This window comes from Lepus europaeus, chromosome 21, assembly GCF_033115175.1.
Source record: "Lepus europaeus isolate LE1 chromosome 21, mLepTim1.pri, whole genome shotgun sequence".
NCBI lineage: Eukaryota > Metazoa > Chordata > Mammalia > Lagomorpha > Leporidae > Lepus > Lepus europaeus.
This window is the reverse complement of record NC_084847.1, coordinates 52,295,395-52,310,777: the sequence shown is the minus strand read 5'-3', so window position 1 is coordinate 52,310,777 and position 15,383 is coordinate 52,295,395. Positions and strand designations below refer to the sequence as shown.

Sequence of the window (15,383 nt, the reverse complement as noted above, 5' to 3'; positions counted from 1 at the left end):
CAGGCTGGGCGGGGGAGCCAAGGGGGGACCAGGTTCTCCACTCCCCTGACCCGCGTGGCCCCCACCCCAAGGGGTCAAGCACGACCCAGACTGAGCCCAGGTCAGCGGCCATCACCAACTGCAGTCCTCGCCCGCCCGCACCCTCCAGCCGCGCGCCCCCGAGCCGGGAGTGGACAGTGAGGAAAACGTCTCACACGGAACCAGCGCTGCGTGAGCTCAAGTTACTCCGCTTCTCCAAACTGTGACAACCAAACGACCCAGGCCGGGTGGCCACGGTGCAGGTGGGACGCGCCTGCCCCTCAGAACAGCCCCGGGCAGGCCTCACTGCCCACGGCGCCCGGGGGTCTCCCGTCTGGGCACTGGCCAGGGCCCTGCTGCCGTCTGGCCGAGGGCTGGCTCCCATCCTGGGGTGGGGGGCAGTGGGGGTTCAGTCTCGCGTCTCAGCTGCCGCCTGGCTGAGGGTGGGGGTCGGGGGGGCTCAGTCTCCCGTCTGGGCACTAGCCAGGGCCCTGCTGCCCTCCGGCCGAGGGCGGGGGGCGGGGGGCTGTCTCCCTGCTGCCGTCCAGCCGATGGGGGGGGCTTAGTCTGCCTGCTGCCATCAGGCCGAGGGCGGGGTGAGGCTCACACCGGTCGCCCCTGAAAGGAGAGCGCGATGTTGAGGAGCTCCCGCCCCAGTTCCTGCTGCCGCCCCCCGGGGCGGAACTCGGCCGACAGCTCCCTGAAGGTGGCACACACGCGCCGGGCCTCCACGTGCCTGCGGTGGATGGCGTGCTGCCACTGGTGCCGCGCGGCCCCCGTGAGCACCAGCAGGGAGCGGCGGGGTAAGGGCACGGCCACCTCCACCTCCTGGCACGGCACGGACCTGCTGGGGGCGATCAGGTTGTCCACCAAGGCCTCGGGGCCGGCGGCCGGCGCCGAGCAGAGCAGCAGGCTGCCGGGCGCCTCCCGGCTCATGGACAGCACGGTGGGGGACAGCAGGTTGAGGCTCACCAGCCGCTCGCCCCACAGCCAGGCGTCGTCCAGGTGGGGGTCGATGGCGGAGCCCCGCTCGGGGCAGTAGTCCAGGTTGCACTGCTCCACGGGCCGGAAGTCCTCCAGGCCGGGGTAGAGGCCCATCCTCCGCACCACCTCGCGACTGAAGCTGGGGAGGCCTCGGAAGCCCCCGGTCTTCAGCTTCTGCTTCCGGAAGTTGACCTTGGGGCCGTAGTCCTGCAGGGGGGGGCGGGGGGGGCTGTCGAGGACCGAGTCCTGGGCATTCGGGCACCGGGACGCGGTGCAGAAGCGCCTGGCCCCGGAAATGGGGCCGTTCCCAGTGGGAAGAGGAGGCAGGCACGGGCGAGCAGCCTGTGACCCCGGGCAATGGCTGGGGTGGGCCGAGCGGAGCCCGGTGACCTCTGTGGGGCACAGCCCAGGGTGCTGGGGGCCGGGCAGGACGCTGTGTTTCGGCGGGAGGCCTGGAGCGCGTGTCACCAGGAAGTGACTTGGGGTCAATGGGGTCGCTCTCCCGTCTGTTGTCGAGTGCCTGGAGCTCACACAGGCTCTGGAGAGCGCTGTGGCCCAGGCTAGGCGGTGGGGACAGATGAGGGAGGCCGGCCTGTGCTCTGAGGACGAACAGGCAGGCAGACGTGCGCTTGAGCCGGCGACAGGAACCTGAGACAGCGCCCAGTTTCTAGCCTGCACTGGTGGAAGATGGTGATGTTGTGGGGGCACAGGCCGGTGCGGGCCAGGAGCCAGGGGTCAGCTTGGGGTCTGCCAGGCCTGAGGAGCCTGGGCCACAGACAAAGGCAGGGGTGTCTCCCACACACAGATGGGGTGCGGCCCGGAACCAGGGAGAGGTCCAGGATGACAGAGCTGCAGCGTCCTGAGCTCAGGAGAGGGTGGTGAGTGCCTGTGCCCCGGAGGAGGGAGGAGGCGCTCAGGACGGAGGGAACAGGGGAGGCCGGCGGGTTCCAGGTGGGCTACTACTAGGGAACGGGAGGAAGGAGACCAAGGGTGCGCAACTCCTCAGAGCTGGGTGCACGCCAGGCAAGAACCTGGGGGGGCAGAGGTGGTGTCGCAGGAGAAGCGGTCCCAAGACCCCCAAGCAGGAGGGCCCAGCGCAGGGACCCACCAGCCACTGTGTCACCAGGATCTGGGTGCAGCAGCTCCCAGACCTGATGGCCCCCAGCCAGTTCCGAGAGGTCATCAAGACCAGAGCTGTGGGGCCCGTGCTGTTGGCCCTGTGGGTACAGCTGCTGCCTGCAGAGCCGGCATCCCATAGGGGTTCAAGTCCTGCTGCTCTACTTCTGATCCGGCTCCCTGCTAATGCGCCTGGGAAAGCAGTGGAAGATGGGCCAAGTGCTGGCCCCTGCACCTACGTGGGAGACCCAGAGGAAGCTCCGGGCTTCAGCCTGGCTCAGCCCTGGCCGATGTGGCCATTTGGTGAGTGAGGCAGCACCTGCAAGATATATCTATCTCCCTACCTCTGCCTCTAAGATAAACGAATACATCTTAAAAAAAAAAAACAGAGCTGCCCACGGCCCATTCCCAGCCATGGCACGGCCCTGTTCCCGAGGGCTGTCTGTGGGTCAGACAGCAGAGTGTGCGGGAGGGGTGACTGTCAGAACTGGCCCTGGAGGGCAGGGTGGGGAGAAGGTGGGTGGGCGGGGCCTGAGCGGGGATGCTGTGGCCCCTGGCCAGGGAGTCACAGGAGAACAGGCAGGCACGTGTGCCGGGACGTGGGATGTGATGGGAGGGGCAGGCAGCCCGCGGCAGCCACAGAAGTCTGCATGCCCGTCAGGAACCGGCCCAGGAGATCACCAGCATCGAACCCCTCAGGCGTGGACCCAGCCTCCGCCCCAGCGACCCTGGCCGCCCTCTCCCCGCAGCCCAGGGCTCATGGTGCGAGACCTCCCCCCAGGCAGCCCGGCGCACCTGCTTCCGTCGTCCAGACTGCGAGAGCTTCCAGGGGTCGCGGTCCATCAGCCGCACCATCTCGGCCTCTTCGTCCCGGGTCACAAAGTCCTCGATGAGCATCACCCCCGGGAAGGGGAAGGCCCAGCCCTCAAAGTCAGAGTCGGCGGCGCCCACGGCCCAGCCCGTGTCCGAGCAGTAAAGGAACTCGTGTGTTCTCTGCAGGAGAGGGGGTGGGCGTCACGGGACCGCCACACGCTGAGGGAGTCCCCCTCTCCGGGGCGAGGTGCCCTGGGGTGGCTCCTTGCTCTTCCCCTGTCCACAGCGGCCTTCCTTTCAACGTCCATCTCCCAGAGGGGGCGCAGCAAGGTCAAGGAGCCAGCTCAGGGCCGCACAGCCGGGAGCAGTCTGCAAACGCGCCGCTGCCTCGGGAGCGTGGACGGAAAAGGCCTGGGTGGGAGCCCCTGGCCCAGCCAGGTGACCCTGGGAGAGCAGCACAGGTCCAGAGGCCAGAGGGGAGGTGTCCCCCTCTGTGGTGGCCTGAGAGGCACCCAGCTGGGCTGTCACCGTCATCAGCCATCCTGGAGGGCCGTGACTGGCTGACCCCTCGTGCTGCGGTGCCCGGCCCCTCTGCCCACCTGGGGTTGGGGGCTTGTCTCTGCCACCCTAATTGGGTCCCCACCCCCTTCAGGTGTCCCGGATCTCGCGCACTGACGGCCCTCTCCTCCCTCCCGGGCCCTGCATCTCAAACTGCAGGCTCTCAGGGTCCTTGCTGACCCTGCCACGGTCCCCCAGGGAGGGCTGGGCGACAGCAGTGCAGCTTTCCTGGGACCCCCCCCCCCCCGCCGGGGGTGCAGGGATCAGGGTCCGGCCCCATCTCCCCCATCAGCTGGGCGTTCACTTGAGCCCAACCTCTCCTGCCACACACCTCTCACCCCTGAGCTGTCACTTGCTCCTCTCCCACAATGCCCCTGCCCTGCCACCATCCCAGGGCCGCACCTGGCCCTGTCCCCTTCCAGGTCTCAGCGCTGCCGCCTCCCTTCCAGTCCCTGCCCACTAGTCACTCCCCCGGGGCCCCCAGACCCTCTCCACTGCCTCTTTTCTACCCTCAGCTCTGTCTCTGGGTGACCCAAGGCCTCGACCCTTCCCTGGGACAAGGAGAAGCCAGGTCGGTGCTGAAGCAGCCGGTTTGCTCCCGCAGCGCCGGCTTCACCCCGGCACAGACGTCCTGCAGGTGAGAGCGGGGACACGGACCTGCGCGGGTCCCGGCCAGAGCCACCACCCGGGCTAGGACCCCACGGGCGCCAGAAAGCGGGCTGGCCTCTGCGGCCCCTCCTCCTGCACGCCCGTCCCCGGGCTTCCACCGCGGGCCTCCAGGCCTCCAGCTCGGAGCCCCTCGGACAGGATGCGCTACATCCGGGGTGGGGGTGGGTGCCCCGGGCATCTCGCTCTCCTTGTCCCACAGCCCGAGTTGTGGCGGTGCTGCCTGCGTGGCCCCTAGCCCGGTACAGAAAACGCTCGCACCGTGGTGAGGGGCGTGGAACACGACGTGGGCGCTTGCAACACCTGTAACGCGGCCCCGCGGCCGTCTCCATCATCCTCCCGGACCCACTGCCTCCCCGCCTCCCCTCCCCAGCCCCTGGAGACGCCTTTCTCCTCCGTCCCTGTGGATGTGACTCCTCCACGCTGTGTCCCTGGGGACTGGCTCGCTCCGCTCGGGGCGGGCGCTCAAGGCTCCCCACCTTGCAGCGCGGGTCAGCGGGTCTCCTCCGCCCAGGGCTGGCGGACCACGCAGCCCACCCACACCTCTGCAGACGGACACCTAGGTCGCGTCTGCCCAGGTGTCCCCGCCACACCCTCCTTTCCCTTCCTCCGGGCGCGCGGAGCCAGAGCGGGGCAGCGGGCTCCAGCGATGGCCGTGGTCTCTGCGCCGGCCTCGCAGCCTCCGCACCTGCTGCCCTGCCTGCCCGGGTGCGCGCTCACGTGACCCCTTCTCCCCTCCAGACCCCCGCAGCCCCTCTCCTGGGCATCACTCCGCACCCACCGCGGCCTCGCCCCCTGACCCACTGTCACCCCGGCCGCGGCGGGCCTCCCTTTGCCCTACGCAGGGCGGGTTTTGTGGGCGCGGCTCCTCGCTCAGCCCCTACCTGCGGGGAGAGCTGCCAGGGCGGGAACCCACCGCGCTGCCGCTCGCAGATCAGGCAGGTCCGGATGCCCTTGCAGCCACACTCCTTGAGCACCTCCGGAGCCTCGGCCGCCGCCGCCGCCGCCGCCATCGCGCCGTCCGGGCGGCCAGTGCGCAGGCGCCGGGCCGCGGGGGCCGCCGGGAGTTGTAGTCCGCGCGCGGGGCACGTGGTCCTGGCTTCCTTCCGGTCGCGGCCGCCTGCGCCCGCGGGGCTCATTCGGCGCCGCCTCCTGGGCTGCGCTGACCTCAGGCGTGGGCTTCGGACTCCGGGGAGCGGCGGGTTCCGCGGGCTGCCGGGGCGGCGCGTCGGCGCCATGGGCCCCCTCACGGCGCGGCTGCTGCTGCAGCGCGGGCGACCCAAGAGCGACCGGCTGGGGCGGATCCGGAGCCTGGAGTAAGAAGGGGGCCGGGGGCGACGTCCGGTGGGGTCGGTGGGCCGTTGGGAAGAGAGGCCGGCGGCCGTTAAGCCCCTCGCGCTCGGGAGGGGGCTCCGCGGCCGTTCCCGCCAAACGTCCCCTGCGGAGGAGATGCGCGCGGCCGCAGCCCCGCAGAGGGGAGAGTGGGTTGAGCCACCTGTTGAGCTCAAAGGGGCGCGGGGAAAGGCGTCCTGGGGGCGCCATGCAGGCCCGGGGGGCAGCTTCGCAGGCGGAAGGGCGCTCCCGGCACCCCGGCCCTGAGCCTCCCCGCCCCGCCCCCGCCGCAGCCTGTCCGGGCTGAAGCTGCACTCGGAGCACCTGGACCCCAAGCTGCTGGGCCGCCTGAAGCAGCTGCAGGAGCTGGACCTGTCCAACAACCAGCTGGACACGCTGCCGGCCAACCTGGGGCTGGCGCACCTGCGCGTCCTGCGCTGCGCCAACAACCAGCTGGCCGACGTCTCGGCCCTGTGCCAGTTCCCGCAGCTGGAGGAGCTCAGCCTGGAGGGCAACCCTTTCCTGACGGTCGGTGGGCAGCCCCGCGGGGGAGGGCTCCGGGCTCCGGCCGGCCGCCGCCTGAGCTGCGCTCGCCCTGCATCCCGCAGGTCAGCGACAACCTCAAAGTCTCCTTTCTCCTGCCCAACCTCCGGAAGGTGAACGGCAAGGATGCCTCCGCCAACTGCACGCAGGTGGAGAGCCTGAACCGCGAGCTGACCAGCAGGGTACGGACCGGCAGCCGCTAAGCTGCACCTGGGCGGGGCGGGAGGGGCCGATGGCGGGCTCTGCCCTGAGCGCTCCTGCCCGCTGTGCCGGGGCCCCGCTGTGGTGGGGCGCCCCCTTGTCCCTGGAGGGGGCCGGGGGTGGAGGCTGAGCCGTTCCTGGGGTCTGTGTTGACCAGGTTCCTGCAATCTGTAGATAAGAGGGGGCGGGGCAGGGGGCGGGGCTAGCCACAGGTGTTGAGGGTTGACACCTGTGGGGTGTGAGGTCCGATAGGGGCTGGCCAAGCCTGGATCCCGTCCCTCCTCCCCCAGGTCACAGCTCACTGGGAGAAGTTCATGGAGGCGCTGGGCCCGGAAAAGGAGACCCAGAAGGCCCAGGCCGACTTTGTGAAGTCCGCCGTCAGAGACGTCCGCTACGGGCCCGAGTCCCTCAGCGAGTTCACCCAGTGGCGTGTAGGTGCTCACCCTGCCGCGCGGGGCGCTGGCCGGCCCTGAGGGGCTGTGGGGGGGTGGGCGGAGGGACAGGGGAGACAGCCCTATTGGCTGAATCCCTTTCCCAAGTAGGAGGCATACGTCCCCTTGGAGCACGGGTCTGGGGGATGCTGGGGGCACCCAGGACTGTGCCCAGCTTCCTGATGCCCCCCCCCCCAGGTGCGGATGATCTCCGAGGAGTTGGTGGCCTCTGCTGGGACACGGGTCCATGTGGCCAGTGTCCCCGAGAAGCCCCCAGAAGCTGCAGCTGCCCACAAGCCCAAGGTGAGCGTGGCTGCATGTGGCCCCAGGGCTCCCAGGGCCTGCTGTGCCCCTTCTGCCTGAGTTAGCTCCCCCCGGGACCCTGGGCCATCCGCGGCTTCTACCCCATGGGGGGCCATGGTCCGGGCAGGAAGTCCTAGGGACGTCGGGCCCGTGGTCACCCAGGTCCTCTCCGTAGGCCAGGCTGGTGAAGCGACCCGATGACACCCCACTCGGCCTCTCTGCCCCCAAGCGGGTGCGCGCCTCCCCGGCCGCCCGGAGGGAGGGCAGCCCTGGAGGCTTGGACAGCAGCCAGGTGAGCTGTGCGGTGGGCAGGGGCAGGGAGGTCCAGGGCTCGGACAGCCCCTGACGCCCTCTGCCCCCCCCCCCCAGCCTGCCCTGAAGCTGGAACCGCTGCACTTCCTGCAGTGCCACAGCAAGAACAACAGCCCGAAGGACCTGGAGACCCAGCTGTGGGCCTGCGCCTTCGAGCCGGCCCCGGAGGAGGGTACGGCCGCGGGGGCCGCGGAGGGGGCCGGGGCCCGGGACACGAAGCCACGGTCCCGTGGGAGCTGGTTTTCTAAAAAGTCCTCATCGTTTGAGAGAGGGGCCCCACCCACTGGTCCACTCCCTGCATGGGAATCCAGTCCAGGGTCTGCATCAGTCGAATCAGGAGCGGAGCCGGAGTCAGACCCAGGCAGACCAGACACGGCTTCTTTTGAGATTCTGTTTAAGAGGTAGAGTTACAGAGACAGGGAGAGGCAGAGAGAGAGGTCTTCCATCCACTGGTTCACTCCCCAAATGGCTGCAACCCCGGAGCTGGGCTGATCCGAGGCCAGGAGCTTCATCCCAGTGTCCCACACGGGTGCAGGAGCAAGCACTTGGGCCACCCTCCGCTGCTTTCTCTGGCCGTAAACAGAGTTGGGTGGGAGGAAGAGTGGCCCGGATACAATCTGGCGCCCCCATGGGAGGCCAGCACCGCAGGGGGGGGCTCAGCCCTCTGTGGCACAGCACCCGCCCCAGGGGCCAGGGTGTACCACCAAGGGGGCCGCCTTGGATGGGAGGGGACAGAGTTTAGAAGGTGTCCTCAAGCCAGGCGGGAGCTTCCCAGACCAGGTTTCCACTCAGCTGAGCCCCTCAAAACAGGGAGCTCGGGGGCCACGTCGCAGACCGTGGCCACCTGCGGCGGGGAGGCCGTGTGCGTGATCGACTGCCAGACGGGCATCGTGCTACACAAGTACAAGGCGCCTGGCGAGGTGGGTGCAGGCCCCTGCCTCCCTGCTCCCGCGCCGGGCAAGCCCACACCGGTGTGCGGGGCGGTGCCCACAGCTGCTCCCCCCCCCCACCAGGAGTTCTTCTCGGTGGCCTGGACGACGCTGACGGTGGTCACACAAACCGGCCACAAGAAGCGCTGGAACGTGCTGGCGGCTGCGGGCCTGCGGGGCCTGGTCCGGCTGCTGCACGTGCGCGCCGGCTTCTGCTGCGGAGCCATCCGGGCCCACAAGAAGGCCATCGCCACCCTCTGCTTCAGCCCAACTCATGAGACCCACCTCTTCAGTAAGACCCGCCCTCTGCCCTGGGCCCCCAGGGCCCCTCTCCTGCTGCCCTGCCGCTTCTGCGGGCGCTCCGGTGGCCGCTGGGCCCCAGCCCTGGTGGGAAGACAGAGCCTCTGGCCCCTCGCTGGGCTTCACGCCCACCTTTGTCTCCTGCTGCTCTGGGGCCTTGGATTTCCCAGCACCCCGGGCCGCCCTGCTGTCAGGGACCTAGGTGGTGACCCCCACGGGCAGGGCCCGAGCTGCCCTGGCGGCTGCGGTGTGCGCCCTGGGCTAGAGCAAGGAGGGACAGGGCTGGCTTCGGGCGCCCGGCCTTAGCCTGGGATGCGGCCAGCCAGCGGGAGCAGGGCCACCTGTCCTTTTGCCCACCCCTCAGCGGCCTCCTATGACAAGCGGATCATCCTCTGGGACATCGGGGTGCCCAACCACGACTATGAATTCCAGGCGAGGTGAGGGCAGGGCTGGGGCAGGGCGGGCTGGGCAGTGGGGCGGGGGCCAGCTGGGGCCAGCAGCTCCCGCTTTCCCCCCTCCCCCCGCCCACAGCCAGCTGCTCACACTGGACGCTGCCTCCATCCCCCTGCGCCTCTGTCCCGTCCCCTCCTGCCCGGATGCCCACCTGCTGGCCGGCTGTGAGGGCGGCTGCTGCTGCTGGGATGTGCGGCTGGACCAGCCCCAGAAGAGGAGGTGAGGCGCAGCGGGCTCCCCGCACCCCTGCCATGTTCCCCTCGCCTGTGGCTGATGGAGCCCAGCCCCGCTGCGCACCACCGTGAGGCCCCTGGTGGTGGTGGCGGCGTGCGGCAGAGGCCCTGGGGCACGTCTGCCCGTTGCTGGGCACAGGCACTCGGGACAGGTCCCCTGTCGGCACCACAGGGTGTCGGCTACAGGGGAAGCCCAGGCCCCTTCAGAAGAGCGCTGGGTGGCAGAGCTGGCGCTGGCCTCGTGCTCTGCCCGGGTGGGGCAGGGAGGGGGAACAGCTGGCAGCAGTGAGGCGGCACGGTGGCCTGGGCCACTGGGAGGACAGGGCAGGTGAGGGGTGGGGCGCGCAGCCCTGGGCCCAGGTCTGGGGGCGTCCCCCCGCCAGCTCTGGTGCACAGCCCTGCCTCCCCCCCACACACACACACAGGGCATGTGAGGTGGAGTTCGTGTTCTCCGAGGCGCCCGGGCGCAGAGTGGACGGGCTGGCCTTTGTGAACGAGGACGTCGTGGGTGAGTGCGGCCAGCCTGGGCCAGTGGCTTCCCTCGGGGGCCGGGGTCTAGGGCTCAGCCTGGCACCCCCTGTTCTCCCGCAGCCTCCAAGGGGAACAGCCCGGGCACCATCTGCCTGTGGAGCTGGAGCCAGACGTGGGGCGGCAGGGGCGGCCGGTCCTCGGTGGCCGTGGTCGTCCTGGCCTGGCTGCAGTGGTCGTCCACCAACCTGGCCTACTTCTCCCTCAGCACCTGCCCAGGTGAGCACTCGCCCCGGGAGCACTCCCCCACCTCCCCACCCTGCTGCCCCGCCTGAGCCTCCCTGTGCCCACAGACGAGGCGATGGTGCTGTGCGGGGACGAGGAGGGCAACGTGTGGCTGTACGACGTGAGGCAGCTCCTGCGCCAGCCGCCTGCGCAGCCGGCACCCCCGCAGGCCCCTACGCAGGTGCGCGGGCTCCCTCGCCAGGCGGGGTGGACTCCCACACGGGCGCCCTGCTCAGCCCGGTCTCCCCCACCAGGTCCTCAGATGGCCGCAGCCCTGGGCCCTGGGCCAGGCCGTGAGCAAAACCATGGTGAACATGGTGGTGGCCGACCCCACCTTCAGCTACCTCACGGCGCTGACCGACTCCAACATCGTGGCCATCTGGAGGAGCCGGCCGCACCCTGGCACCACGGACACAGCCTAAGTCACTGCGCCCGGGGGCTTTTTAAGAGTATTTTTATTATTAAATTCCTCCATTGTAGACAGCTTGGTAGCTATGCAGGCCCCACCCTGCTCCTGGGATGCGACCCCAAGCCCCTACAAGAGTGACAGCCCGTCCCCACAGTCCACGCGGTCCCAGGCAGCTCCTCCAGCCGCTACTCGATGCCCTCCTGCTTGTCCTTGATGGCCACCTGTGGGGAGGAAGAGGGCAGGTACTGGGCGGCCCCCGCCTGGCGCCCCACAGGAGAGCCGCCCCCACGCCCTGCTGCTGCTCCCAGTCTACGCTGTCCTAGACTCGGGCCCTGCCGTGGGTGGTGCAACCCCAACCGGGTAGGGAACACCTCCCGGGGCGTGTGCTGGGGCCCCGCCCTCACCCGGAAGCGCTCCTCCAGCAGCGAGAGCTCGCTGATGAGGTCGGTGATGGCGTTGGTGAAGGCCTCCTGCGGGCTGTAGTCAGGGGTGGTCTGCACGCGGATGATGATCTTGTGCTCCAAGGGGTGGGGGACTTTATAGCCAGCAAACAGCACCTGCGGGTCCTTGAGCAGCTGCCTGGGGCGGGGGAGGGCTCGCTGAGGGCTCCCGGGTGGCCCCTGTGCCAGCTGTGTAGCCCAGGGTGTTCCCCCACCGGGAAGACACTTGGGAGAGGAGGTGCTGTGCGTGCCCCAGAGCGGCAGCGGGAGAGGCCCGGGCCCTGGGCACGCGAGGACACACCACTGGCTCGCTCAGGGTGGGGACTGCGCAGACTCCTGCCCCCAGCCTCCAACACGAGCTGGGACAGACCCGCCTCGCTGGCGCCACCTGCAGGGGAGGGGTGGTCACAGCCCTGGCCGCCTACTTGGCTGGGATGCGGGGACCCTGGACAACCACACCCTGCCCCTGCCACCTCTTCCCCGACGTGAGGGTCTGTCACACTGTCACAGGGGAGGAGGGGGGCCTGCTGGCCCGGGATACAGACAAGGAGGGGTGCATGTAAGGGTGTCATCTGACCACGAGCCGCGTCACGGGCAGGACCGAGCGGCTGCTATGTGCCCTGCGGGGCAGCGCCAGGGCCGATGGCCGTGCCACGAACCCGCGCGAGGGGCAGTGCCTGGGCTGCGGCTGCCGCCGGAACAAGCAGCACCCCCGAGCGGGCAGCCCTGAGGCCAAGGCCAGCCTGCGCGGGCCCCTGGCCGGGCACTTACGATTTAATGATGTTCCCGAGCGTGTGGTCCTCCTTGTTGATGGTGAACAAGCACGCGTTGGGGACCTTGGTGTCCTTGTTGATGGTGATCCTGGGAGGAGGCAGAGGTGATGTCACGCGGGGGTGGGGCCTCCTGTCCCCCAGGGCAAGCAGGGCTCCCACCCCTTCTGCGGTGGGCTCCGGGCAGCTGCGCGTCTGCCCCCTCACCTCGGCCACCCCACGAGTCGCCTTCTAAAGCAGAATTCTCAACCCCGGCACTGCCTGTGCTTTAGCCATGATGAAGCTTTCCTTGTAGGAAAAAAAAATTTTTTTTTGACAGAGTGGACAGTGAGAGACAGGTCTTCCTTTCCCGTTGGTTCACCCCCAATGGCCGCTGCGGCCGGTGCACTGCGCTGATCCAAAGCCAGGAGCCAGGTGCCTCTCCTGGTCTCCCATGGGGTGCAGGGCCCAAGCACTTGGGCCATCCTCCACTGCCTTCCCGGGCCATAGCAGAGAGCTGGCCTGGAAGAGGGGCAACCGGGATAGAATCCGGCGCCCCCGACAGGGACTAGAACCCGGTGCCGGTGCCACAGGCGGAGGATTAGCCTAGAGAGCTGCGGCGCCATCCAGAAAAGATTTTTAAAACTACTTTTTTAAACCTTTTTATGGTCTGGTGTTGAGGCGGTGCTGCAGCATAGGAGGTTAAACCTCCACCTGCGGCACCGGCATCCCATACAGGCCCAAGTTCAAGTCCTGGCTGCTCCACTTCCGATTCAGCTCCCTGCTGATGGCCTGGGAAAGCCCTGGAAGATGGCCCAAGTGCTTGCTCTCTTTCCCTCTCTGTAACTCTACCTCTCAAATGTTTTTTAAAATGTGTAAGTAGGGGCCGGCACTGTGGCGCAGTGGGTTAACGCCCTGGCCTGAAGCACCGACATCCCATATGGGTGCCAGTTTGAGACCCAGCTGCCACACTTTCGATCCAGCTCTCTGCTATGGCCTGGGAAAGCAGTGGAGGATGGCCCAAGTCCTTGGGCCCCTGCACCCGTATGGGAGACCCAGAAGAAGCTCCTGACTTCGGATTGGCACAGCTCTGGCCGTTGTGACCATCTGGGGAGTGAACCATCGGATGGAAGACCTCTCTCTCTCTCTCTCTCTCTCTCTCTCAAATAAATAAACTTTTTTAAATGTGCAAGTATTATGTGTCAAAAATTTTAAGGGGCCAGCATCTGTAGTGCCGGCATCCCATATGGGCATTGGTTCGAGTCCCGGCTGTTCTACTTCCAATCCAGCTCTGCTGTGGCCTGGGAAAGCAGTAGAAGATGGCCCAAGTGCTTGGGCCCCTGCACCCACATGGGAGACTTGGAGGAAGCTCCTGGCTTCGGATTGGTGTGGTTCTGGCCATTACAGCCAACTAGGGAGTGAGCCAGCGGATGGAATATCTCTCTGCCTCTCCTCTCTCAAGTAAATAAATCTTTAAAAAAAAAATTTTAGCCGGCGCCGCGGCTCACTAGGCTAATCCTCCGCCTTGTGGCGCCGGCACACCGGGTTCTAGTCCCGGTTGCCCCTCTTCCAGGCCAGCTCTCTGCTGTGGCCTGGGAGTGCAGTGGAGGATGGCCCAAGTGCTTGGGTCCTGCACCCCATGGGAGACCAGGAGAAGTACCTAGCTCCTGCCATCGGATCAGCGTGGTGCGCCGGCCGCAGCGCGCCAGCCGCGGCGGCCATTGGAGGGTGAACCAACGGCAAAAGGAAGACCTTTCTGTCTCTCTCTCACTGTCCACTCTGCCTGTCAAAAAATTTAAAAAAATAATAAAAAATAAAAATTTTAAAGCAGCGGAAGAGTCCACGGGATCTGGTGCTGTGGTGCAGTGGGTTAAGGTTCCAGCATCCCATATGGGCACTGGTTCAAGTCAGCTGCTCCACTTCCCATCCAGCTCCCTGCTGTGGCCTGGGAAAGCAGTGGAGGACGGCCCAAGGGCTAGGGCTCCTGTACCCGTAAAGCTCCTGGCTTCAGATCAGCCCAGCTCCAGCCGTTGTGGCCATTTGGGGAGTGACCCAGCAGATGGAAGACCTGTCTGTCTGTCTGTCTTTCAAATGAAAAAGTCCATGGGAAAGGAAATACAAAAGGCACTGTGTAAACTAAAAACACGAACATAACAGAAGCCACAGCGTGAGCACCTGTGATGGTAATGGGTGCTTCTAAACACGTTGCTGTGGCACAGGTAAAGCCACCTGCAGTGCCCGCATCCCACATGGGCGCCAGTTCGAGTCCCAGCTGCTCCACTTCCAATCCAGCTCCCTGCTAATGCGCCTGGGAAAAAAGCGGGGGATGGCCCAAGTGCTTGGGCCCCTGCACCCCCGTGGGAGACCTGGAAGTGGCTCCTGGCTTCGGATCGGCTCAGCTCCAGCTGTTGCGGCCACCCGGGGAGTGAACCAGTGGATGGAAGACCTAACTCTGCCTCTCAGATAAACTTAAAAAAAAAAAAAAAAAAAAAAAGGAGAAAGAGCGCCACAGAGAGACGCACACAGGTCTTCTCTCCGCTGGTTCACTCCACAGATGCCCGCAACAGCTGGGGCTAGGGAGACGCTGAAGCCAGGAGCCCACGAGAGAGCCAGGTCTCCCTGGGCCATCACCTGCGGCTCCCTGGGACGTGGAGCAGCCAGGGCGGGAGCCAGGCACTCCCGCCGCGCCACAGGCCCGCCCTGGGGGCTGCCCGGCGCCCGGGACCACCACGCCTGCTCCCCCGGTTGCGAGTGTGTGCCCAGGGAGGCTCGAGCGGCCGACAAGGGTCGCACCCCAGCCCCCGCACCCTAGGCTGCCCCGCGAGAACCCACTTAACCTCTCCCTGTGCTTAACCACAACGCGCGCGCCAGAAGGTGCGCAAAGTGCGCCTCGGCCAGACCCAGCCACCACCGCCTCTGAGGGTGACCAGGCGTTCCCGGAGCCAAGCCAGGGGCAGCTGACCGGACAGAGGACACACTCAGCGGCGAAGCCGCAGGCCCCAACCGCGCACCTGCGCCCTGCTCCTCGTTCAAGCTCCACGCGCGGCTGACCGCGGAACGCACGCAATCCACGCCACAGCTCCCCGGACGCGCGCGGAACCCTCCCCACGGGCGAGCCCCACAACGCCTGCCACCCCGGCCACGGGGCAAGCTCGCCCCTCGGCCTGGCCAAGCCACAGACACGCCTTCCCACGCGCAACCCCAAAGCCGCTGTCGGCGCGCTCCCACGGGCGCCCGGCCAGGCACGCGTCCGAGGACCACAGGACCCGGGAGCCCGGCCCAGATGTGTGGCCGCCAGGCCGCGAGCCCCGACCGGGCGGACGGGGCTCCGGAGCCCTCGCGCGTGGAGGGAGGACGCGGGTGGCCGGCCGGACGCCAGAGGGACGCCTGCCGGGGCCCCGCGGATCCACCGCACCTGCAACAGGACACCCTGCAAGCGCGGCGTGCCCAGGGCACTGCCCCCACGGGCGGACCCAGGCCGCTCGGCCGCTCGGCCACTCCCGAGCCCGCACGACACGCGGGAGCCGCGGGCCTCGGCCCGACCCTCCGCCGCCCCGCCGGGCTCCACTTACTTCTTCTCGCCCTCGAAGAGCAGGAACGACTCGAAGGCCGGAGGGGCGTTCATCCTGGCGCCGCGGCCCGCCGGCGACTACACCGCCGCCGCCGCCGCCTCCAAACCCGACCGCGCGACTGCTTCCGGGTCACGCCGGCGGCGCCCCGCGCGCCAGGACCGACTCACTGCCCCCTCGCGGCGGGGAGGAGCTAGCGCAGGCGCGAGAAAAATGTCCTCGATGCGCTCTGCGCGTGCGTCAGCCCGGAGGCCACGCCCCCGCCGCGCTC

The 15,383-nt window shown here is 67.9% G+C and overlaps 3 protein-coding genes and 1 long non-coding RNA gene across 4 annotated transcripts; 2 read left to right on the top strand and 2 right to left on the bottom strand.

The window, feature by feature from the left end:
- Positions 1 to 193: 193 nt before the first annotated feature.
- On the top strand, positions 194 to 2,504 carry LOC133750233 (uncharacterized). Its single transcript, XR_009864686.1, has 3 exons — positions 194 to 281; positions 1,808 to 1,880; positions 2,261 to 2,504. It is a non-coding gene; the product is annotated as an uncharacterized LOC133750233 (long non-coding RNA).
- ALKBH4 (alkB homolog 4, lysine demethylase) lies at positions 227 to 5,174 on the bottom strand. Its single transcript, XM_062179699.1, has 3 exons — positions 5,040 to 5,174; positions 2,914 to 3,111; positions 227 to 1,209 (listed from the first exon to the last, which is right to left on the bottom strand). Exons 1-3 carry the CDS (start codon positions 5,166 to 5,168, stop codon positions 622 to 624), a joined length of 915 nt encoding a protein of 304 aa, XP_062035683.1. The 5' UTR covers positions 5,169 to 5,174; the 3' UTR covers positions 227 to 621.
- Positions 5,175 to 5,329: 155 nt separating this feature from the next.
- LRWD1 (leucine rich repeats and WD repeat domain containing 1) lies at positions 5,330 to 10,383 on the top strand. Its single transcript, XM_062180268.1, has 15 exons — positions 5,330 to 5,471; positions 5,781 to 6,015; positions 6,096 to 6,212; positions 6,522 to 6,662; positions 6,861 to 6,965; positions 7,141 to 7,257; positions 7,335 to 7,449; positions 8,088 to 8,197; positions 8,291 to 8,498; positions 8,871 to 8,943; positions 9,038 to 9,178; positions 9,618 to 9,700; positions 9,784 to 9,939; positions 10,014 to 10,126; positions 10,200 to 10,383. The coding sequence occupies exons 1-15, from the start codon at positions 5,392 to 5,394 to the stop codon at positions 10,365 to 10,367; spliced, it is 1,962 nt and encodes a 653-aa protein (XP_062036252.1). The 5' UTR covers positions 5,330 to 5,391; the 3' UTR covers positions 10,368 to 10,383.
- POLR2J (RNA polymerase II subunit J) lies at positions 10,364 to 15,233 on the bottom strand. Its single transcript, XM_062180269.1, has 4 exons — positions 15,116 to 15,233; positions 11,566 to 11,655; positions 10,759 to 10,933; positions 10,364 to 10,575 (listed from the first exon to the last, which is right to left on the bottom strand). Exons 1-4 carry the CDS (start codon positions 15,166 to 15,168, stop codon positions 10,540 to 10,542), a joined length of 354 nt encoding a protein of 117 aa, XP_062036253.1. The 5' UTR covers positions 15,169 to 15,233; the 3' UTR covers positions 10,364 to 10,539.
- Positions 15,234 to 15,383: the final 150 nt, after the last annotated feature.

Excerpts from the sequence above, each read along its gene's own strand:
- ALKBH4 (XM_062179699.1), bottom strand. The coding sequence starts at position 5,168 with ATGGCGGCGGCGGCGGCGGCGGCCGAGGCTCCGGAGGTGCTCAAGGAG. Across the intron at positions 3,112-5,039 it reads CCTGGCAGCTCTCCCCGCAG|AGAACACACGAGTTCCTTTA; the intron begins GTAGGGGCTGAG and ends CCTCTCCTGCAG. Across the intron at positions 1,210-2,913 it reads AGTCTGGACGACGGAAGCAG|GACTACGGCCCCAAGGTCAA; the intron begins GTGCGCCGGGCT and ends CCCCCCCTGCAG.
- LRWD1 (XM_062180268.1), top strand. The coding sequence starts at position 5,392 with ATGGGCCCCCTCACGGCGCGGCTGCTGCTGCAGCGCGGGCGACCCAAG. Across the intron at positions 7,450-8,087 it reads CGAGCCGGCCCCGGAGGAGG|GGAGCTCGGGGGCCACGTCG; the intron begins GTACGGCCGCGG and ends CCCTCAAAACAG. Across the intron at positions 9,179-9,617 it reads GACCAGCCCCAGAAGAGGAG|GGCATGTGAGGTGGAGTTCG; the intron begins GTGAGGCGCAGC and ends ACACACACACAG.
- POLR2J (XM_062180269.1), bottom strand. The coding sequence starts at position 15,168 with ATGAACGCCCCTCCGGCCTTCGAGTCGTTCCTGCTCTTCGAGGGCGAG. Across the intron at positions 10,934-11,565 it reads CTCGGGAACATCATTAAATC|GCAGCTGCTCAAGGACCCGC; the intron begins GTAAGTGCCCGG and ends CCCCCGCCCCAG. Across the intron at positions 10,576-10,758 it reads TGCTGGAGGAGCGCTTCCGG|GTGGCCATCAAGGACAAGCA; the intron begins GTGAGGGCGGGG and ends TCCTCCCCACAG.